The sequence below is a fragment of the Macaca nemestrina genome, chromosome 7 (assembly GCF_043159975.1).
Source record: "Macaca nemestrina isolate mMacNem1 chromosome 7, mMacNem.hap1, whole genome shotgun sequence".
NCBI lineage: Eukaryota > Metazoa > Chordata > Mammalia > Primates > Cercopithecidae > Macaca > Macaca nemestrina.
In genome coordinates this window covers 101,655,859-101,679,818 of record NC_092131.1, presented here as the reverse complement: position 1 = coordinate 101,679,818, position 23,960 = coordinate 101,655,859, and the positions used below count along the sequence as shown (strand labels likewise).

General features: G+C 52.4%; 1 protein-coding gene across 7 annotated transcripts in view; it reads left to right on the top strand.

Annotated features, from left to right (window-relative positions):
• LOC105488314 (zinc finger protein 710) overlaps positions 1 to 23,960 on the top strand; it is an 80,979-nt gene that overhangs the window by 50,017 nt on the left and 7,002 nt on the right. For 3 of the 7 annotated variants that reach the window (XM_011752238.3, XM_011752237.3, XM_071100681.1), the window contains exons 2-4: positions 16,617 to 18,108; positions 22,595 to 22,786; positions 23,613 to 23,787. In XM_011752238.3, the coding sequence (XP_011750540.2) occupies positions 16,645 to 18,108; positions 22,595 to 22,786; positions 23,613 to 23,787 (1,831 nt within the window). In that variant the 5' untranslated portion in view covers positions 16,617 to 16,644. Of the gene's footprint in view, positions 1 to 111; positions 5,115 to 8,216; positions 10,937 to 12,042; positions 14,379 to 16,616; positions 18,109 to 22,594; positions 22,787 to 23,612; positions 23,788 to 23,960 lie in introns of those variants that run through there. The other 4 variants (XM_011752234.3, XM_011752236.3, XM_011752233.3 and 1 more) reach the window with 4 other exon arrangements.

Below are 23,960 nucleotides of genomic sequence, written 5' to 3'. Positions count from 1 at the left end.
TGAGCCGAGATTGCGCCACTGCACTCCAGCCTGGGGCACAGAGCAAGACTCCGCGTCAAAAAAAAAAAAATAAAATAAATAAAATAAAATAAAAAAAATTAAAAATAAATAAATAAATAAATAAATAAACCCCCTAACAACTCCAGGAAGTGAGAACCATTATCTCATGCCACAGAAGAGGAGACTGAGGCACACACAGACCAAGGTGTGAGTGATGGGGCCAAACTGCATTCTGACTCTGTGGCCCATGCCCTGAGTTTATCGCCTCCTAACGTGCCCATTTATATGGAAGAACATTCCTGATCCCTTAAATTTGTTTTTTTTTTTTTTTTTTAAAGCACATTTATTTACTGCTATTTCCTATCTGATACTTTCCACTACTACTTTGTGGTTCTTAATCTTGTCTCTAGCCAAATTGTGAGGTCCTGAGACTGGGGATCTTTGTGCCTCACCAGCACCCAGCACCAGCCTGGCTGGATGATCGGAACAATAATAATAGCAGTCGCACAGGCCAGGGCACCGTGGCTCATGCCTGTAATCCCAGCACTTTGGAAGGCCGAGGTGGGGAGATCACTTGAGGTCAGGAATTGGAGACCAACCTGGCCAACATGGTGAAACCCCATCTCTACTAAAAATACAAAAATTAGCCGGGTGTGGTGATACACACCTGTAGTCCCAGCTACTTGGGAGGCTGAAGCAGGAGAATCTCTTGAACCTCGGAGGCAGAGGTTGCAGTGAGCCAAGATGGCACTACTGCACTCCAGCCTGGGCGACTCAGCCAGACTCCGTCTCAAAAAAAAAAAAAATTAGCAGTCACTCCCAGTAACTGGGTCCTTACTATACACCAGCCCTTATGAAACACGTCATTTCCTTTATGCCCTTTATCTTAAAAGCACAGGCAGACTAGGAGTGGTGGTTCACACCTGTAATCCCAGCACTTTGAGAGGCTGAGGTGGGCGGATCACCTGAGGTCAGGAGTTCAAGACCAGCCTGGCCAACATGGCAAAACCCCGCCTCTACTAAAAATACAAAAATTAGCTGGGTGTGGTGACGCGTGCCTGTAATCCCAATTATTTGGGAGGCTGAGGCAGGAGAATCGCTTGAACCAGGGAGGCAGAGGTTGCAGTGAGCTGAGATGGCACCACTGCACTCCAGCCTTGGCAACAGAGTGAGACTTTGTCTCAAAATAATAATAATAATAATAATAATAAATTAATTAATTAATAAAAGCAGAGGCATTTAAGTTAGACCCAACTCCACTTATTTTCTGGTGTACCCGGTGACCGTGGGTGAATCGCTCAACTCCTGTGCCCTGGTTTCCTCCTCTGTAAATAGGTTTTGTTGTCAATATTACGTGCTGTATAAAAATGATCTCAATAGGCACAACTCCAGGCTGAAAGGAAGGGCACAGTGATTAGACCCTTCTCCTGTCACTATACAGACAAAGAAACCAAATCCCAGGGAGGAGGTTGAGACACTTGCCTGAGGGTGTACAGCTCCTAAGTGGCAGAGCTGGGGGTGGAGGACAGGTCTGCTGGGCTGAGAACCATGTACCCCTCCCTCCTACCATCTGCAGAGGAAGGGGCCGTCCTTCCCCGTTTCCTCCTCACCTCTGCTGCTTCTCATCTCCCCCTCCTCAGACCCTGCTCTTGGGGTCCAGGAGGTGCTGAGCCAGCCTTTTAGTGGAGGACTACCAATACCATACCCTCCTCCCTGGCCTGATCCCTGGCGCAGCAATACTTCTCACCTGCAGCCAGACACTCACACAGCTCGAGGGCTCCTGAAGACCTAGGGCCCCTTTCTTTATCCCCATGTGACATTTTTTTCTCGCAGGGGATCTCTTCTCTTGGTCATTTTGAGATGCTGGGGCCACAACCATAATCGGTTTGCCTCATTTTCTGCAGTCAGTCTCCATTCCCGGATCTTTGTTTCTCCTGTCATTTCTGATCACTCGAGATTAAACACAGCAATAGAGAAGCCAGGAGGAGGCTGAGCTAAGGAGGACTTGGAGTGATATGACCTCACTCCTCCCAAGAACACAGGAAGAAGAGGAGTAAATGGGGAAGAATGTGATTATAATTGGCTCCAATCCTACTTTTATCTTTTACTGGCTCTGTGACTTAGACAAATCATAGCTTCTCTAAGCCTCAGTTTGCTCATCTGTAAAATGAAAATTAAAATGTCTATCTTGGGCTGGGTTCGGTGACTCACGCCTGTAATCCCAGCACTTTGGGAGGCTGAGGTGGGCTTATCATCTGAGGTCAGGAGTTCGAGACCAGCCTGGCCAACATAGTGAAACCTCATCTCTACTAAAAATACAAAAAAACTAGCCAAGTGTGGTGGCGCATGCCTGTAATTCTAGCTACTCAGGAGGCTGAGGCAGGGGAATCGCTTGAACCAGGGAGGCGGAGGTTGCAGTGAGCTGAGATTGTGCCACTGCACTCCAGCCTGGGCAACAGAGAGAGACTCTGCCTCTAAAGATAATAATCATAAAAATAAAATAAAATAAAATGTCCATCTCCCTGGGACAGCCTGTCTCTTGTGCCTGGTCCATAATATGAGCTCAGTAAATGATCCCTGAAAAGAAATTAGAAAGAGCTGGCAACCTTTCATTCTGCCTTAAACTTGGGGCACAGAGACATGGGTGGGAAAGCCCATGAATTTTGCTTCCTTTACTCAGAGGCAATTTAGGAACATAGAAGAGTGAATTGTGGAGAATTGGTGAACCTCACCATCCTGTTTGGAGTGAGGGAGCTGCGCACCCTGAGCATTTGTTGGGTGCCTCACCCTGGGGCCAGGCCCTGTGTCTCACTCACACAATGCAAGGTAGGGCCTGAAGAGGCAGCATGGGGCGGTGAATGGTTGGGTTTCCCTGGACAGCAGTGAACTGCAACCTTGACCTCCCAGACTTAAGCCATCCTCCCAGTCAGCCCCCCGAGTAGCTGTTACTACAAGCACGTGCCATATGGCCTGTTAATATTTTGTAGAGATGGGGTTTCACAATGTTGCCCAGGGTGGTCTCGAACTCCTGAGCTCAAGTGATCCTCCCGCCTTGGCCTCCCAAAGTGTTGGGATTATAGTTGTGAGCCACTGCGCCAGTCAGCAGTGAATTCCTGCCTGGGGCTGGTCATGGGGGATTTCTGCACCTGGCCACCCCCTGTTCTAGATCCTGCCCTTGCTTCATCCTGAGGGGGTGCTGGCTTCTCCCCTGTCCTGAACTCAGGGAAGCAGGGCCAGACTCTCTGGGATGCCTCTTCCTAGGGAGCTCCCCCAACACATACTTCCCACCCGTGTGTTTTCTTCCTCCCCTCCCTAGGTGAGGTGAATAGAGAAGCTTCCCTGTGGCAGGCAGGGGTCCATTCTGGGGTTTGTCTCCCCTCTCCTGGCCCCCATGGGGAGTCTGACCCTTAGAGATGACCGAGAGAGAGAAGGCCAGGACTGATCTGGAGAAGCCCTGGCTGATGGAATGGGGTTTCTTTTTCCCTCCTTTCTTCCTTCTTTTCTTTTTTATTTTTAAGCAAGAGATAAATAAATGTCACCCTGAGATAACAAGAGAACATTGAAGGAGATAAAAGGAGAGTAAAAGGGAGCGAGAGAGCAGAGGCAGAGGACAGAGGGGGATTTGGACTGTACACTGCGATGAGGGGAGAGATGAAAGAGGGAAGAAAGAGATGAGATGGGAAGGCAGGACCGAGTGGCGGAGCGGAGGATGGGGTTGCCACGGAAACCGAAGGAGGGGAGGAATGGAGGGAGAGGAAGATGGGATGGAGAAGGCGGAGGGTTTGGTGCAGGAGGGGTCTGAGGCAAGGCTTGGTGAGGAGGAAGGGAAGCCGTGAGGGGCTCCCAGGTGTGAATTAGGCCCCGGTGTGGGAAAACAGGTTGGCAGGGGAGGAAGACAAGACCCAGAAAGCCCATCCCTGACAGCTGAGGTAGAGAGGGCTGGGTCTCGGCCCTGGGCCTGCTCTATCCTGCCTGCGGGGGACTGCCTCAGTTTCCACGTCTGTATAGTGGAAATGGTACGCCCCATCCCAGAGGACTGCCCCAAAGGCTAGAAATGGTGTGCTTTCATCCCAGGCCCTGATGAAGTTCAAGCCCAGTGAATGGTCCTATTGTTACTTCCTTTGATCCTTATCTTTGTCCCCTTGAACTTGTGAGCTGAAGTTGTGTCTGTTTTTCCCGTTACATAAAGCTGGTGGTCTCCGGGTCCAGGATAGTGTACTTGTTTGGGGAACAGATGTGCTTCTTTGCTTCCGGACTTGGAGGAAAGATGTGGAGCCCTCTGGAAACATGAGGCCTGCTGTCCCTCCCCCTCGGAACAGGAACTGGCCCTAAAGCTCAGGGAAAAGAGGTGGGCAGGGTCTATCTGGCTGCTGTCCAAAGCTGGGCTTAGCAAGGGGCCTCTTTTTTCTTTGCCCTTGAATATGGGTGTTCTCAAAAGGGCAACAATTTATTCTATCTGTGTACTCTGCTAGGGATGCAGTAGTGCGCAAACAGGCAAGGTCTCTGCCCTTGGAGAGTGTAATCTAACTGGGATGTCAGAATCTAACTGGGATGGTAGCTGTTAGGCAAGTAATTCTATAAATAAATAAATCATTAACAAATGATTAAAAGTTACAATAAGGTCCAGGAAGGAAAAGTATGAAACTTGAGACTGCTCAGGACCTGGGGTCTAGACCTGGTCAGGGTGGGGCACGGGGTCAGGGCAAGCTTCCTGAGGAAGTGATACCTGGGCTGAAAGCTGAAGGGAGACGAATGAGGAAGAGCATTCCAGGTAGGGGACAGCATGTGTGAAGAGGTCGTGTGCAGGCGAGGTCTATTAAAGAACATGGATGAAGTCCGTGTGGCTTCACATGGAGGGAGGGGACAGCACGCTGTGGACTTGTCATGGAGGCAGGGACCAACCAGGCAAGTTCTGGAGGCCTTTGGTGAGATGTTTGGCTTGATTGCAAGAGCAATGGGAGGTGACTGGGATGTAGAGCAGGTGGGATGTCGTGACTGATTGGTACAAGCACAGGGCTTGCTTCAGTCTTCTCTCTTTTGACTGACTATTAGCATCCTAGGGCAAGAGACAGCTACGTGGCAGAACTCTTGAGAGCTCAAAACATTTCCTTCAGGTGGGTTGAATGGTGGAAATTCCTTGCCCCATACAATCTCCTGTGCACACCTTCACGGCCTCCAGACAGTAGAAGGGAAACACCCTGGTGGGAGAGCCTGAGTTGGGGGGTGACCCTCATGTTTGACATGGATGGAAGGAAACACAAGGAGTCAAGAGCTCCAGACGCATGGTGGCTCATGCCTGTAATCCCAGCACTTTGGGAGGCCGAGGCAGGCAGATCACCGGAGGTCAGAAGTTCAAGACCAGCCTGGGAAACACGGTGAAACCCCATCTCTACTAAAAAAATACAAAAATTAGCCAGGCATGGTGGTGCACACCTGTAATCCTAGCTACGTGGGAGGCTGAGGCAGGAGAATCGCTCTGCTACTGGAGGTTGCAGTGGGCCAAGATCACACCACTACATTCCAGCCTGGGCAACAGAGCAAGGCTCCGTCTAAAAAAAAAAAAAAAAAAAAAACGGCCAGGCACAGTGGCTCACGCCTATAATCCCAGCAGTTTGGGAGGCCGAGGTGGGTGGATCTCCGGAGGTCAGGAGTTTGAGACCAGCCTGACCAACATGGAGAAACCCTGTCTCTACGAAAAATACAAAAACAACTAGCTGGCCGTGGTGGCTCATGCCTGTAATCCCAGCTACTCTGGAGGCTGAGGCAGGAGAATCGATTGAATCCGGAAGGCAGAGGTTGTGGTGAGCCGAGATCACACCATTGCACTCCAGCCCAGGCAACGAGAGCAAAACTCAGTCTCAAAAAAAAAAAAAAAAAAAAAAAAAAAATCTAGAGCTCCAGATTAGTCCTCACTGAGGGGTAGGGGCCTTGGGGTCTTTGTTTCCATACCTGTAAAATGATGGCATTGGACAGGAGAGTCCCCAAAGTTCCTTTCAGCCCTGCCGGTGAAGATTCTAAGACCCACAGCCAAAGTGGCTGAAGCAAAGGGTCTTCAGCAAGGCCACCATCCTGCCATGGGAGAGCCAAGCGTCCCTCCCTTGCTGTAAAGAAACACGCATGCATTTACTGGGCATGTGAGCTTCGAGGTGGGAGGATCAGGCCCATGACTTCTGGGATCCTGGTGTCTTCAGATCACAGGCGGCGCATTACTCCTGTACTTAGCATCAAAGAAAAGCTACCATGGGCTTTTTATGCAGCTCTGCAGGCAGCTCAGCATTTGCCCACAGTAATTTGTGCAGCAGACGCCCTGTTAGTTTAGGCAGGCTCATTTCTATAAGAACCAGAGGCCCACCCAACTCACCTCAGGGCTAACGGGGGTTGATTTCCAGCGAGGGTCCCCCAGGCTAGGAGCAGGGGCTGGGCACCATCTGGAATCCAGGTGCCTTCTGGGATCAGCGTTCCCTTGGGCTCTCCTCAGACACCCACTCCGCCACCACCACTTGCCCAGGCTCTCTGCCCCTTCGCGTTTTGGCCTCACTCTACCCCATGGCGCTCCTTTGTGTGTTCTTTGCCCATCTGCTCCTGTGGCTGATGGACGACTGAGGCTTAATGCAGAGCCATGTTTCCAAGAGAGGAAAGTTTGGCTCAAGTTCTTTCAGGGGATGGGGAGGGCCAGGCCATAGGTCTGGGCCCAACTTCTGTATGAACTGCCCTAGATGATGGGGGTATGCTATGCTTGGAGGTATGCTATGCTATGCCAGGGGTGGAAGTGGGGCAGCTGCCATCAGGGGAAGGTGAGGAAGAAGGCACCTGGTGTGGGGAGGGGCCTCCCGCTTGATTCACCAGGCAAGGCCAGGTCACTGAGAGTATGCGTCAACTCTTGCTAATTAATTTCAAGAGGCCGGGCACGGTGGCTCACGCCTGTAATCCCAGCACTTTGGGAGGCCAAGCTGGGTAGATCACTTGAGCCCAGGAGTTTGAGACCAGCCTGGGTAACATGCCGAAACACCGTCTCTACTAAAAAATCCAAAAATTAGCCAGGCGTGGTGGCGCACTCCTGTAGTCCCAGCTACTCGGGAGGCTGAGGCACGAGAATCACTTGAACCCAGAAGGTGGAGGTTGCAGTGAGCTGAGATCATGCCACTGCACTCCAGCCTGGGTGACAGAGCAAGACTAAATAATAATAATAATGATTTGGAGAATCAGAATCACTTGAGAAGCCTCTAGAAAATCCTGTGTCCAGGCCCTGAACCCAGAGATTCTGGTTTAACTGGTCTAGAGTGAGACCCCGGTATTGGCGTTCTAATCAAACAATACCAGTTCTGGAACTCTGTGGACCCAGGGTCTCTGTCTTCACAAGAGTTTGTGTCTGAGAAGTCACATCAAAATAGTTCAGGCCTTGCCGTGGGGCCCCCACTCCTCATTTCCTTGGGTTTTAGGGTCACTGTGACCTCTTAGAGGAGGGAGATCCTCACACAGGGGCCACCCTGTGGCAGTCAGGCCCACCTCAGCCCTCAGCTTATAGAAGCAGAGGAGTGGCTCCCAGGTCAGGTGTAGGTGCACCTGGGCCTGGGGGATGGATCAAGAGAGCTACCATTGTCAGAGCAGGCCCTGTAGGAGGGGCTCTCTCTCCTGGGAGGGCGTCAGGTGAGAAAGCACTCAGAGCTCCTGGGCCTGAGCTCCTGGAGACTCTGCCATTAGGGGAAGGCAAGGAAGAAGGTACCTGGGGTGGGGAGGGCCTTCTGGCTTGATTCACCAGACAAGGTCAGGTCACTGAGAGTGTGTCTGTTCTTGCTAATTAATTTGGAGAGGCCCTTCCCTATGCTGCCTGGAGACTACCCCAATGAGGAGGCAGGACTGTCCTGGGAGTGAAGTGCACAGAGAAGAGCAAAGCCTTGGTAGAACTCTCAGGCAAGGATTTCCCTCTCCATTTCACTTACGGCATTCAATCCTGGTCCCTTGGTGACTGTCAGCTTCCTTCTCTTCCCTTTTCTGTACCCTGGTGTCTTTCTCTAGAGACACTCCCCCGCTGGGCCCCCTCTGTTCCTCTGCAGTCACTGTCCTATAGGGGTGGCCTGGCTGTGGGGGGAGATGATCCACAGTGTGATCGTATCAGTCAGGGTTCTAGAGAGAAATAGGACCAGTAGGAGATACTATCTATATGTGTGTGTATATGTATACACACACACACACACACACACACACACACATATATATATATATACACACAGAGAGGTCTCTTTTAAGGAATTGGCTCCTGTGATTGTGGGGGCTGGCAAGTCCAAAATCTGCAGGGCATACCCGGGGGCTGGAAACTCAGGCAAGATTCATATGTCAAGGCAGAATTCTTTCTCTGGGAAACCTCAGTGTTTGCCCTTAAGGCTTTCAACTGATTGTTTGATGCCCACCCACATTATGGAGGGTCACCTGCTTTTCTTAAAGTCAACCAATCGTAAATGTGGGTCACATCTACAAGATACCTTCATAGCAACATCTAGCTTAGCCAAGCACACAGCCGGGCACCATAGCTTAGCCAAGATGACGCATAAGATTTACCATCACAGTGATGATCTCAGGCTGGGAGAAGGGTCCTCATCCTGCCCTCATGTACTTCAAGGGAGGCAGTGCCTGCACTAAATCCTCAAAGATGATGGGAAATTCACCCAGTTCAAGGGAAGGGCAGTCCTGGCAGGGCAATCAGCCTGTGCAGGGGCCCCGAGGTAGGGAACATCGGTGAGTTGGGGGCAGAGGGGCCATGGAGCCTGCCTGGGAGCCATCTTGGGCAGCAAATGAAGGCATGGGCAGTGCATCCCACCTACCAAAAGGCTGTGGGGGATGCAGGGCTGGAGACCTGCATTCTAGTCCTTGCTCCCTCACTGTCTCACTGTGTGACCTTGGACCATTCCCTTCCCCTCCCTGGGTCTCAGTTTCCTTATGTGTTAACAGGGCTGGGCACGGTGCGCATCACGGTGGTTTGTGGGTTGGTGGCCCTGTGTCAGGGTCCCAGCCACCAGAGGCGGGGCTCAGTGAATCTGTCCATAGAGAAAGGGGAAGCAAGGCAGAGACAGGATCCCAGGAGGAAGAGACTCTGGAGCTTCCTCTGCCCCTCCCCTGTGCGGGCAGCAGCTCCCTGGGCCCCTGGCTCCTGAGGCCTGTGGGCTGGGCAGAAGTGAGACTGTGGCAAGGGGCCCCGAGGTGTGCACAGGCCTCCCAGCTCTCGCTTCCTCTTCCCTTCTGCGCATGCGAGCAGAGTTTCCCTTGAAGCCTCCTGCGAGGAGGACAACAGGGGAAACCAAGAGGCTGGTTTCCTTAGGCGGTGAAATCCCATGCATGTTTTTCACAGCTGTGTACAGGCCTGGAACTTCCTCTTCTCCTCCCACCTGGTTACCTGTCCCACCCACTCCAGCTTCAGCCTCTTCAGCCCCTTCAGCCCCAGGGCCCTGGACTCCGAGGGGCAAAAAGCCCAGAGTCACATCCTGGAGGACTTGAATGCCAGACCCAGGGTCAGGAGTCCCCTCCCTGCTCTTGCTCTGTTGGGTCCTGAACTGCCTCCATGGGACCCAGCCCTCAGTCCTGTCCCCACTCCAACCCCATACTGCAGCCCCCACCTCCCAGAGATCCTGGTGCTTCATGTGGACTGATCTCATACAAGTCAACTCCCCAAGGGTGAGAACTTTAATTTGCCCCTTCTATGTACCCACAAGCAAGCACCTAATAGGTGCTTAGTAAATGTGCATTAAATCAGTGGCTCAAGCCTGGCACAGTGGCTTATGCCTGTCATCCCAGCACTTTGGGAGGCCAAGGTGAGAAGATCACTTGACCCCAGAAGTTCAAGACCAGCCTGGGCAACTTAGCAAGACTCCACCTCTACAAAAACAATGTAAAATTAGACAGGTGTGGTGTCATATGCCTTTAGTCCCACCTACTTGGGAGGCTGAGGCGGGAGGATCGCCTGATCCCAGAAGTTTGAGGCTGCAGTGAGCTATGATGGCACCACTGCACTCCAGCCTGGACAACAGAGGAAGACCCATCTCTTAAAAAAATAAAAAGTCAGGCCGGGCGTGGTAGCTCACGCCTGTAATCCCAGCACTTTGGGAGGCCGAGGCGGGTGGATCACCTGAGGTCAGGAGTTCGAGACCAGCCTGGCCAACATGGCAAAACCTTGTCTCTATTAAAAATATAAAAAAATTAGCCGGGCATGGTCGTGGGCACCTGTAATCCCAGCTACTTTAGAGGCTGAGGCAGGAGAATTGCTTGAACCCAGGAGGCAGAGGTTGCAGCGATCCAATATCACGCCACTGCACTCCAGCCTGGGCAACAGAGTGAGACTCTGTCTTAAATAAATAAATAAATAAATAAATAAATAAATAAATAAATAAAAAGTCAGAGGTTCAGCTGCAGGGCTGGAGACTGCAGACTCTGAACAACCTGGTAATTCAAGGCCAAGATGAGGGAGCCAACAGGCAAACCTGTCCTTCCAGCATAAGTTCAAGGCACTGCTGAGGCTGTGTCAGGGAGTATGGGCTCACTGATGACTATTCCAAATTACATTGATCAGGGGTGCTTGGTGATGTCCCAAGCCTGGCCTGGCAGAAGCCCCAGACCTCTGTCTGTTGGTTGTTTTGTTTGTTTGTTTTTTATTTCTATACTTTTTTTTGTTTTGTTTTTTGAGACAGGGTTTCACTCCAGTCACCCAGGCTGGAGTGCAATGGCACGATCTCAGCCCACTGCAACCTCCGCTTCCCGGGCTCAAGTGATTCTCCTGCCTCAGCCTCCTGAATATCTAGGGCTACAGGCATGCCACCATGCTTAGCTAATTTTTGCTTTTTTTTTTTTTTTGTAGAGACGAGAGCTCATCATGTTACCCAGGCTGGTCACAAACTCCTGAGCTCAAGTGGTCCGCCTGCCTTGGCCTCCCAAAGTGCTGGGATTACAGGTGTGAGCCGCTGCACCCACCCTTCAGTTGGTGTTTGAGATCTCCCTAGTGGTGGGAATTAGCCAGAGTATCCAGGTGGCCATGAGGTCCTGTTGGTTCTTCCTTCAAAATGGCTCCTGTCGTGCCAGACCAGGTTTTGGGTGTCTTCACCTACTCTCTGCCCTGAGATCTGTGTCCTAAGGGACAGCAGCCACCCTGATCCCACCCGATCCTCCCCTGCTCCTAGAGCAGGGGTGTGATGGGGTCCCCATGAGAGGAAAGGAGCACTGTTGTAAGCAGTGTGGGATGAGATGAGGTGCTGTCACAGCTTGGGGAAGGGACCCTGGCAACCGGCAAGTAGGTCAGTAGTTTGCCCGCCTCCGCGTTCCAAGTAGGCTCTTGTGCCCATTCTACAGATCAGGAAACAGACACGTGGAGGAGCCAGGTGACTTGCCCAGCCTTTACATGACCCATGGGGCAAAGCCATAGAAGTCACAGTGAGAGATTCCAGAGCTCTGAGGAGCCTGTGTCCCTGCTTGGGTGGGGAAGGTCCCCTGCTGGCCCCCAGACGATGAGTGTTTGTTCCCTCCCCAGGGGCTGGCCTGGCCCTCAGGCCTGGGAGGTGGAGGTGCCCAGCCCTGGGAAATAGGGCAGTCCTGGGCTTCCGGTGTCACTGCACGCCCCTCCCCCTCCCGCCTTTGTTTCTTGGCCTCCACAGCCTCATTCTCTCTCCCTCCCCCTCACTCAGGCTCCTCCTCTGCTCCCCCTTCCCTGTCTCTTCATTTCTTCTCTCCCTCTCCCTTTCTCTCTCTCTCTCTGATATGGCCTCCCTTCCCCCACTCCCAGCACAACTACAATCAGGCAGCTCATCTGCGTCTCTATTTCCCCGCCTTTCACATTGACTTTCTCCCCACCCTGGGGACCAAGGCCATCCTGGTGGGAGGCCACGCCACATCCCAGCCAGTGGACGCCCCTCATCTCGCCAGCCTGGGGCAGTCTGAGCTCCCCTTTCTCCTGGACCTGGGGGGAGCTTTTGTTCTGAGTCCTCCGCACAAGTGGTGGAAGAGGCCCTGCTCTAAGAAGGGAGGGGCCACAGTAGGGCCCCAGGCAGATGACAGAGGGGCCTTGGGGTGGGTGGGGAGGCAGCCCTGGCACACAGGTGACACACACCTGGCAGGCTCTCTTCCTGCCGTGGATGGCCCCGTGCCAGGACATAAACAGAAGGGTTTAGCCCGGGAGATGGAACCAGAGCGGGTGAGGAGACACGAGCCACAATGCTGGCCCAGGAGGAGGAAGAACAGAGCGATACCGGGGCTCCCCACTCCTCATTTCCGTGTGTGATAGGCAGGCAGAACACACATGCGAAACACAGGTAAATTAGATTCCCTCCTCAGCAGAGCCCCTTCTGCATACACGCACGCACGCACACAGAGCCTGCCTGGCGTCCCCAGTGAACAAGACAACATGGACAGGGCCTGCCCCCATAAGCCCCACAAAGTGAGCATTACAGGGTGGTGGGTGTTCTACTCAACCAAGTGTCCAGGCCAGTGTAAAAGAAAGCATGGGGCCAACTGCCCAGGTGGGCGGTGGCTCAATGAAGACTTCTAGTAGAAGGAGAGACCCCAGTTCCCCCAACCGGCTGAGGCCCTGGACCAGCCAGCCAGGAAGGAGCCCGAGGCTTCATGATGCAGTTTGCCCAGGTCTTGCCTATGTGCCCCTGCTGGCCTGTAGTGACCCAGGACAGCTCCTGAGAACTGAGGAGCTGGGCTCAGATGTGACCTCCGCAGGTGCATAGCTGCAGGAGCACAGATGGGACCCGCTGTGGGGCTAGACGGGCCTGGCTGCAGACCCAGCTCTCCCTTCATTGATGAGGCACTCGGGAGTATGTTACTCAAGCCTGGGTTTCCTGGGGCATGAGGTGGGGAGCGCACTACCCTACCCCTGCCCCCCGGGTTGTTTCTAGTATTAAATGACTCACTGGGGACCTGGTGAGTCTCTGTAATGAGAAGCTGTAGCTCTTCCGTGGTGTTCGTCGTCAGTTGTTGGCAGCTCTCTGTGCCGCTCTCCTGCCCCCACTTGGGCACAAACCCTCAAGAGCAAGGACTCCGGGTTAGTCCCTTTCTACAGCCAAGCACAGGCTCCTGAGACAGACGCACCTTCTCAAGTCCAAACTACCTGTTCATATGGGAAGGGGTTTGCTTCTGGTGTCCTGGTGTGACTTTAAGGAATGGCTCCTTGTAGAAGGGGTCCCAGTGTAGATGGTCAGTTCCATGGTTACCCTTGCTGTAGGGAACCACACTTCAGCTCCCATGGGCAGTTCATTGGCTGACGTTTTTGCCCTCTCCTCGCCTCTAAAGCAGTGTTAACTGTTTCCTTGTGCCCGCACCCTTGAGGTTGGCAGGAGGGGGCTGATGCCTGGTATTAGGCTGCAGGGGAAAGGAGAGGAAAGGGAACTAACGACACTGCCATTCTCATCTCACTGTCCCATGAGTCAGGAGCCTTTTCCCCCCCATAGAGATGAGAATCACCTGATGTCACATGGCTAGTAGACAGCAGGGCCTAGATTGAACTCAGCATCCAGGGCCAAGGGGGAAGCACTGGCTTGGCCATTGATGCTCAGTTCCTCCTTGCTGGTCCTGCCTTTGGGGAAGTTTACAAAAACTGCTGAACACATCATTTGCCCAAACCCCACAACAGACAGGAGGGTTGCCGCTGGGTGCTGTGTCAGACCGCAGTGACAGGAGGCAGCCACATTCCTCAGCGTGCTCTACAAACCTGACAGTGGCTGGAGGGCACTGGGGGTGGCTGTGGTGGGCCCCGAGGGGCAGGACCCTACCTCATTCACCTTGCTGTCTCCAAGCACAAGCCCTAACCCATAGCAGGGATTTAGCAGCTATTTATTGTATAAATGAATGAATGAGTTCTCAGTCTCTAGCGGTTGTCCTCAGAATCACTTAAGCTTTGCTGAATTTGGGGCCCAAGAATGGAAACATCTCTTGGCTCTGTGACTTTTTTCAGAAAAGGCTTCTCCCAGAGATCTGGGCAGATAATAATGGGTTTTTTGTTTGTTTGTTTGTTTGTTTCCTTTGAGACAGAGTCTTGCTGTGACGCCCAGGCTGGAATGCAATGGCGTGATCTCTGCTCGCTCCAACCTCCGCCTCCTGGGTTCAAGTGATTCTCCTGCCTCAGACTCCCAAGCAGCTGGGATTATAGGCACTTGCCACTACGCCCGGCTAATTTTTGTATTTTTAGTAGAGATGGGGTTTCACCATATTGGCCAGGCTGGTCTCGAACTCCTGACCTCAAGTGATCCGTCCACCTCAGTCTCCCGAAGTGCTGGGATTACAGGTGTGAGCCACCATGCTCCGGCCAATAGTGATTCTTTACAGTTGGTTAGGGCTTTATAAAGAACCAAGCTGCTTCACTTGTGTTAGGACCCTGGGCTCTCACAACCTTTCCATGGGTGAGTGTTTTCATCCCTGTTTTTCAGATGGGGAAACTGAGCCACTGCTGTGACTTTGCTTAGTCACTTTCAAGTGACTGAGCTGGGACTCCAGGTCCTCGCTGACTGCATTTCCCAGCAGCTGGACATTGGGGTGGGGTGTGGTGGTTTGGAAGCAGGGTTAGCCCCTCCAGCCTATTTCAGATGCACCCTGACCCCTAGGCCAAGGTTTCCTTCTATCTGATCCCTTCCACGAGAGCCTCACTCTAAGCTTGATAGTTTAATCTTTGGTGTCCGTTTCAAGAAGGCTAAATTCCTGTCTGGGGTATTTTTAGCCGTCCTCAGGAAAGGGAAGCTCCACTGGGCGCTGGGGGGAGGGGGACGCCTTGCCCGGAGCCGGTTTCCTAAGGAAGGGCTGCTGACCGTGTGCCTGACTGTTAGCCCTGGGAGAAGCTGGTAGTTGGTCGGTTGGGAGCCCTGAGAGCAGAGCAGGTGACAGTCACCCCAGTAATGCCATCCCCCCTCCTCTGATGTGCCAGGTGTTGAACCAGGGCAAGGGGTATAGACCCAGGAGGAGGCCGCCACCCCCTGTGGGCACACTGCCTGGCGTGCTGCAGTCCTTGGAAGCCTGGAGAGGGCACGAGGGCAGGCCGGGAGAGCCAGGAAGGCCCCAGGAGCAGGTGGACCTCGAGCCATGCCTCGGAGGCTGGTGGGAGGAGCAGGGGTCAATGGGGTTGGGAAAAGGCTGCCCCAGGTGGGAAGACCCATGGGTGCAAAGACCGGGCTCCACAGAGGGCTCACGGAGCAGGTGCCTCCATATGTGGCTGGAGCCCCCAGCGAGGGAAGAGGCTGCTGTGCTGGGGGTTTGTACCTGGGCAGGTGGGCACATTGGCACTATTCAGAAGATCATGTTAGGGGCAGGTACAGTGGCTCATGTCTGTAATCCTAGCATTTCGAGGGGCTGAGGCAGGAGGATCATTTCAGTGCTGGAGGTTGAGGCTGCAGTGAGCCATGATTGTGTCACAGTAGCCTGGGCAACAGAGCAAGACCCTATCTCTAATCAAAAAGAAAAAAAAAAACCTGTTAGATGAGAGACTATGAATGTGAACCTGGGATCCTGTTTGAGCATTCAATTCAGATAGTGGTCTCAAACATGTTAGCTGTCAAGGAGCCCTTCTTTCAAATCAGATCTGACATGAAACTTCAATGTATAAATCAGATAAAAGTGATATTTTGATCAGTATAAATTTAGATATTTAAATGTATAACATTTAGTTAATGAAGAAAAACAACAACCAGTTGTGATAGATGCATATGTTTAGCATCGGGGCTGACAAGTGATAGCCAGTGTTTGAGATCAGCCTCAGCACCTAATTTATTTTTTTATGTTGTGTCTTTTTGTCATACATTCTCATTCATACAGCCGAGTCATTACAAATAATGACAGTTAACACCTCACCGCACAGTCCCAAGGTCTGTGCAAATTAATTACTTTGGCAACAAAGCCAGTGGGGCTACTGAATGTGTTAGAATGTAGCGCATACTACATTTGAGTAGGTGGGCCTTTTAAAATCAGTTTTTAAATAGTAGAATCTTTATTTTTTGCATTTTTGAATACAATTTTTAAGGATTTTTTTTTTTTCTTTTGAGACAAAGAGTCTTACTTTCCTGCCCAGGTTGGAGTGCAGTGGCGCAATCTCGGCTGACTTGCAACCTCCACCTCCCAGGTTCACACGATTCTCCTGCCTCAGCCTCCTATAGCTGGGATTACAGGCGCCCGCCACCACGCCCAGCTAATTTTGTAGTTTTAGTAGAGACGGGATTTCACCATGTTGGCCAGGCTGGTCTCGAACTCCTGACCTCAGGTGATCCGCCCACCTCAGCCTCCCAAAGTGCTGAGACTACAGATGTGAGCCACCATGCCGGGCCTTTTTAAGGAATTCTTGAAGGACCTGTAGAACACAATTTGAGAACCACTGAGGAAATCCCACCTCCCTGTTGTACAGATGGGAAGACTGAGGCCAGCAAGGGGGCAGAGCTTACCCAGGATCCCCCAGGGAGCTGGAGGAGACGGTCAGATACACAGCGGGAATCATTGCTCCCTGAAATTACAAGTGTGCACTGTTCCCAAGGCAGGAGTAGAAAAGACATCAGGGTCAGACACACCCAAAATCAGCCAAGCTCTAGTCCGTGCTATGTCTGTTGTCTGTCCATGCAGCAGTGAGCCAGCAATATTAACTTTCCCTTCTCCGCCCACAGCGATGCCCTCCTAGCTAGCCGTCGCGGGATGGAGGGCTTCATGGACTCAGGGACACAGACGGACGCTGTGGTGGTGCTGTCCTTGGCTCAGGCTGCCGTGCTTGGCCTGGTCTCCGAAAATGAGCTCTTTGGAGCTACCATAAGCGCTGAGGCCTTCTACCCGGACCTGGGGCCCGAGCTTTCTGGAGCAGCCATGGGAGAGCCCGGGCCACCAGGCCCCGAGGTCTACCAGCTGGCCTGCAACGGGAGGGCCTTGGAGGAGCCGGCAGAGGAGGAGGTGCTGGAGGTGGAGGCAGCCTTCGAGAAGCACACCCGGCGGAAGACGCGGCCACCTGTGCGGCTGGTGCCCAAGGTCAAGTTTGAGAAGGTGGAGGAGGAGGAGCAAGAGGTCTATGAGGTTTCTGTGCCGGGTGACGACAAGGAAGCAGGGCCAGCAGAAGCCCCCCCCGAGGCAGCCAGTGGCGGCTGCGAGGCCCTGGTGCAAAGCAGCGCCGTCAAGATGATTGACCTCAGCGCCTTCAGCCGCAAGCCCCGGACGCTCCGGCATCTGCCCCGAACCCCGAGACCGGAGCTGGACGTGGCCTCGTATGACCCTCACTTCCCGGCCCCGGCCCCGGCCCGGGATGGCTTCCCCGAGCCCAGCATGGCGCTGCCTGGGCCAGAGGCCTTGCCCACAGAGTGTGGGTTCGAGCCACCCCACCTGGCCCCGCTGAGTGACCCCGAGGCCCCCAGCATGGAGTCCCCGGAACCTGTCAAGCCGGAACAGGGCTTCGTGTGGCAGGAGGCCGGCGAGTTCGAGGCTGACGTGGCGGGTTCGACCGTGGAACGCCACAAGAAGGCCCAGCTGGATCGGCTGGACATCAACGTGCAGATCGACGACTCCTACCTGGTGGAGGCGGGCGACCGCCAGAAGCGCTGGCAGTGCCGCATGTGCGAGAAGTCCTACACGTCCAAGTACAACCTGGTGACGCACATCCTGGGCCACAACGGCATCAAGCCACACTCGTGCCCACACTGCAGCAAGCTCTTCAAGCAGCCCAGCCACCTGCAGACGCACCTGCTGACGCACCAGGGCACCCGGCCCCACAAGTGCCAGGTATGCCACAAGGCCTTCACGCAGACCAGCCACCTCAAGCGCCACATGCTGCTGCACTCGGAGGTCAAGCCCTACAGCTGCCACTTCTGTGGCCGCGGTTTCGCCTACCCCAGCGAGCTCAAGGCCCACGAAGTGAAGCACGAGAGTGGCCGCTGCCACGTCTGCGTCGAGTGCGGCCTGGACTTCTCCACCCTGACCCAGCTCAAGCGCCACCTGGCCTCTCATCAGGGCCCCACCCTCTACCAGTGCCTCGAGTGTGACAAGTCCTTCCACTACCGCAGCCAGTTGCAGAACCACATGCTCAAGCACCAGAACGTGCGGCCCTTCGTGTGCACTGAATGCGGCATGGAGTTCAGCCAGATCCACCACCTCAAGCAGCACTCCCTCACCCACAAGGTAAGGCCATCCCCAGGGCCTGGGGATCTGCCTGCCCCTCCTGCCAATTTTTCATCCAGTACTTTCCGGAGTCCCAGATGGGACCATTTAGGTGGTCTCCTAGTTTTATCATTACATACTTATTTTGATGAGTATTAGAAAGAAATGCTATATAATTGAAATTAATTTTTTAAGTAGTAAAGCTTTACGCATTCAAAAACGTATTTGGCCGGGCACAGTGGCTCACGCCTGTAATCCCAGCACTTTGGAGGCCGAGGCAGGCAGATTGCTTAGTCTTGGAGTTTGAGATCAGCCTGGGCAAAATAATGAGACCCCATTGCTACAAAAAAATTTAAACAAGGCTGGGCATGATGGCTCATGCCTATAATCCCAGCACTTTGGGAGGCCAAGGTGGGCAGATCACCTGAGGTCAGAAGTTCAAGACCAGCCTGGCCGATGTGGTGAAACCCTATCTCTACTAAAAATACAAAAATTAGCTGGGTGTGGTGGCGGATGCCTGTAATCCCAGCTACTTGGGAGGCTGAGGCAGGAGAATCACTTGAACCCAGGAGGCAGAGGTTGCAGTCAGCCGAGATTGCACCATTGCACTCCAGCCTGGGCAACAGGAGCGAAACTCCATCTCAAAAAAAAAAAAAAAAAAATTTAAACGTTATGTGCCACTACCTGTAGTCCCAGCGACTTGGGAGGCTAAGGTGGGAGGATCACCTGAGCCTGAGAGGCTGAGGTTGCAGTGAGCTGAAATCACGGCACTGCACTTCAGCCTGGGCAACCAGACTGAGACCTTGTCTCAAAAAAAAAAAAGTTTTTAAATGAAATGTTTATGGAACCCCTGCAAGACCCAAGGAACACAGTTTGAAAATCACTGAAATAGCCTACCCTCCCTATCTTCTAGATGGGAGGACAGAGGCCAGAGAAAGGCCAGGATGCAACAGGGAGGCGTCCTAGCTCAGTGGTCAGAAGTACAGAGGGTGTCCTTTGTTCCTTGTCATTACAAAAGCGAATCAAAACCTGTGACTTCCCTTTAGGAACAGGCTAAATATATTTAATTTTCAAAGCAGAGAAGATGTAAGGAAAAATATTTGTTACGGAAAAGTACAAGTCGTTCTAGAATATGGCTAAACTATAAACAGTGGCTCGGGAGGGCAGAAAATTGAGCAGCACTTTCTAATCTACCATGTCCCTAAACCCAGCCTTAACCCATACTCCCCTGCTCTCCATTCCCTGCCTTCAGCCACTAGTCTCCCCACTTTTCAGCCAACATCACCTCCTCTGAGAGGCCCTCATATCCAGGTAGGTGGAATGAGGCCCCTCGGGTCCCACAATCCCACTCTGGTACTTGGCTGCCCCATGGTTTCCACCAAAATCCCACCAACTTTACCCTTCAAAGCTGAATGTACATGGAGCTTCCTCTCCCCATAACAGTGGCCTATGAGTGATACTCCCGGTCAAATATGTGACCCTGTCTCTCACAGTAGACACTACAGGGAGTCGGGGAGCTGTTAACACCCGGCCAGGCCTAGAAACCAGCAATTTGTAGATTTCATTGCAGAGGCTCCTCCAGTCAACTGGTAGTAGCTGCCTAAAATGTGATGTCAAGAAGGAGTCTAGCCAGGCATGGTGCTGCACACCTGTAGTCCCAGCTACTCAGGAGGCTGGGGTGGGAGGTTTGCTCAAACCTGGGAGTTTGAGGCTATGATTGCTCCTATTAATAGCCACTGCTCTCTAGCCTGGACAACATAGCAAGACTTTAAAAGAAAAAAAAAGAAGGATTCTGGGCCGAATGCAATGGCTCATACCTGTAATCCCAACACTTTGGGAGGCTGAGGCAGGAGAATCACTTGAGCCCGGTAGTTTGAGACCAGCCTGGCCAACATAGTGAAACCCTGGCTCTACTAAAAATATTTTTAAAAAAATAGCTGGGTGTGGTGGTGTACACCTGTAGTCCCAGCTACTAGGGAGGCTGAGGCACAATAATTGCTTGAACCCAGGAGGCAAAGATTCCAGTGAGTTGAGATTGTACCCCTGTGCTCCAGCCCAGGTGACACAGTGAGACTCTATTCAAAAAAAAAAAATAGTAATAATAAATAAATAAATTAGCCAGGCATGGTGGCGCACACCTGTGGTCCAGCTATACATGAGACTGAAGCAGGAGGATCGCTTGAGTCCAGGAGGTCAAGGCTGCAGTGAGCTGTGATTGTACCACTGCACTCCAGCCTGGGCAACAGCAAGGCTGTCTCCAAAAAGAGAAAAGGACTCTGAAACTGAATCTAGGCCTGGCAATAAAACCTTATGATTGATTGTTAATGTCTACAAGGAGTGATTGTGCAGGGTGACAGCACATGTGCTATACATTTGCCATCTTTCTCCTCTACTAGGGGACTTAAAGATCCCAAGTCTAGGGCCTGGCGCAGTGGCTCACGCCTTTAATCTCAGCACTTTAGGAGGCCGAGGTGGGCAGATCACAAAGTCAGGAGTTGGAGGCCAGCCTGGCCAACATGGCAAAACCCCATCTCTACTAAAAATACAAAAATTAGCCAGGCGTGGTGGTGGGCGCTTGTAGTCCCAGCTACACGGGAGGCTGAGGCAGGACAATTGCTTGAACCCAGGGGGCAGAGGTTGCAGGGAGCCAAGATCATGCCACTGCACTCTAGCCTGGGCAACAAAAGCAAGACTGTCTCAAAAAAAAAAAAAAAAAAAAAAAAAAAAGTCCCAAGTCCATAGAGTGTTAATACTGTGAAGAAAAGCTGAAAGCAAAATCCAAAGGCTAATAAAACTGAAAATGTCCCTATTATCAGCCTAAATTTGTACAATGTGCACATCATGTGTTTTATAAAATAAACTCCTGAATGGCAGGGCCCCCTGGTGGTCATACACATCTGCAGTGTGTCAAGAGGGTATACAACACAAGTCCCTGCTGCTAAGAGACATAGACACGGGAACTGTTAAGTTATAATACAAAGTTTTATACCAAACAAGCAGTTAAGACAGCAGCTGTGACCACAGACACATGTCCCATTGGGTTCCTACTAAATTACTTACTCATCAAAAAGAAAAACACTCCCATAAATTTTTATTTATTTATTTTTACTTTTTTTTTTTTTTTTTGAGACAGTCTTACTCTGTCACCCAAGCTGGAGTGCAGTGGCGTGGTCTCGGCTCACTGCAACCTCTGCCTCCTGGGTTTAAGCAATTCTTCTGTCTCAGCCTCCTGAGACGCTGGGATTACAGGTGTATACTACACTCGGCTAATTTTTGTATTTTTAGTAGAGATGGGGTTTTACCATGTTGGCCAGCCTGGTCTCGAACTCCTGACCTTGTGATCTGCCCGCCTCAGCCTCCCAAAGTGCTAGGATTACAGGCATGAGCCACCATACTTGGCCTTTTTCAAATTTTAGAGATAGGGTCTTGCCGTGTTATCCACACTGGTCTTGAATTCCTGGCCTCAGGTGATCCTCTTGCCTCAGCCTCCCAAAATGCTGGGATTACAGGTGTGAGCTACCGTGCCCAGCCCAGCTCCCAGCTTTTATCCTAACTTTCCTTCATGGATAATAAATTGGACCCCTTTGCACACAACACCCTGTCCTGCTCTGGGAGTGACCTCCAAACCATAGAAAAGCATGTTCACAGTCCAAACCAGTGGGTTTTCCCCTGGAATCCATGTCTGCTGGGGGTGAATAGCCCAAAGTCCATCAATGATAAGAATCATCTGGGGGCCCTGTTGAGAATAAAAATTCCTGGGCCCATCCCAGGCCCCACAAATTAGACCCTCCAGGGAGCGGCCTGTAAGGCTGTATGTTGGACAGAACTACAGGTGGCTGTTATCACCATGGAAGTTAGGAAAACACTTTCAAGAGGTCAGTGGATAGGCTCTAGGAGTTTAAGACCCTTTGAAATTCTACACAGACCTAAGTGCCATTTTTGGGGGGTGTCCATAGCTTCAATCATATTATCAAAAGGGTCTGTGAACCAAAAAGGCCACCAAGAGACAGCACGGAAGATAAAAACACATACACACGTCCTTGATCTGATGAAACAGTCCACAGACAGCAGGCAGACCCCGTGTCTTCTTGACCACAGGCCCCTGCCACCTAGTGTGGTACTGGCTTGGGGCAGGTGCCCGGTAAATGGTTGTTGAATGAATTGAATGAATGAATGAGCACGCATTTGCCTTAGTGCACTAGTACAGACCTTATGTACACATCCACCCTGGGGGCAGGAGACAGCAGGTATCTGAATCGTTACAGTAAGGCACAGCCTGTTTCTGTCTATTACTGAAAGGCTTCCTGGAGTAAGTGGCCCTGCCCCAACATTCTTTGGTGGTTTTAAACAAGTGTTACCTATTTTGGAATACCCTCAAAAAGAGACATTTCCCAGTAACTGTGCCTTTGTGATGCTATGGCCCTGCACCTACCCGGCTCCCCACCGAGGGTCACTGCCAGAGGGTGTGGCCATTGGGTGGCCCTGACCATCACCCCTCACCCCACAGGGCGTGAAGGAGTTCAAGTGCGAGGTGTGTGGCCGGGAGTTCACCCTACAGGCAAACATGAAGCGGCACATGCTGATCCACACCAGCGTCCGGCCCTACCAGTGCCACATCTGCTTCAAGACCTTTGTGCAGAAGCAGACCCTCAAGACCCACATGATTGTACACTCGCCCGTGAAGCCATTCAAATGCAAGGTACCAGGCCGTCAGGCCCCAGGGCTGGGACCTCCCCAAGGGTGGCCTGGAATCAGCATGCCTGCAGCAGCTGTGGCCCACCAAGCGCTGGCCTGGCCAGTGTGGGCAAGAGGAGCCCCGGCTGGGTGAAACTTAGCCTGGGCTTTGGGGGTTGGGAGGGCAGGTGAGGATTCAGATCCTGAAAGCTGCTGAAGTTGGGTTTTTATGAGAGCTGGGGAGGGGGTGAAGGTCATGGCGCAGCCACAGAGAAAGGACCCCATCCTGGGGGCTTAGTGCTGCTAGAGATCCAAGCCCTGGGTTTCTGATAACTCCAGCTCAGAGAAAGTGGGGCAGACCCACAGGAGCAATGACCTGCAATGGATGGCTTGTGTCCCTGTCTCTCGGGTGTCTGGGGTCACATGGAAAAGCATAAAGAGAGAACTGTCCATAAAGGACAGGATTCTGGGCCGGGCATGGTGGCGCATGCCTGTAATCTCAGCATTTTGGGAGGCTGAGGTGGGTGGATCATTCGAGGTACGGAGTTCGAGACCAGCCTGGCCAACGTAGTGAATCCCCTTCTCTACTAAAAATACAAAAAATTAGCTGGGCATGGTGGCACATGCCTGTAAAACCAGCTACTCAGGAGGCTAAGGCAGGAGAATCACTTGAACCCAGGAGGCAGAAGTTGCAGTGAGCCAAGATCACGCCACTGCAACAGTGAGAGTCTGTCTCAAAAAAAAAAAAAAAAAAAATAGGATTCCGGCCTGGCCATAGAGGTGGGAGTGGGCTGGGGTCCAGGGAAAGCAGGTTCCCCACAGGCTCAGGACACCGGGTTGATGTGTTCTAGGTGTGCGGGAAGTCCTTCAACCGCATGTACAACCTGCTGGGTCACATGCACCTGCACGCGGGCAGCAAGCCCTTCAAGTGCCCCTACTGCTCCAGCAAGTTTAATCTCAAGGGCAACCTGAGCCGGCACATGAAGGTCAAGCATGGCGTCATGGACATCGGCCTGGACAGCCAAGGTGGGTGGGCCGAGCGCAATGGACAGAGCAGGAATGATACCAACATGGCACACTCAGGAGCCTCCTGCCCAGTTAGAGGAGTGGGGAGGCTGGCCAAGGCTGAGACTTCATTGGGATGGGCTCAGGTCTGGAGAGGGGGGCACCCTGGAGGGCCATGATGACAATAACGATGG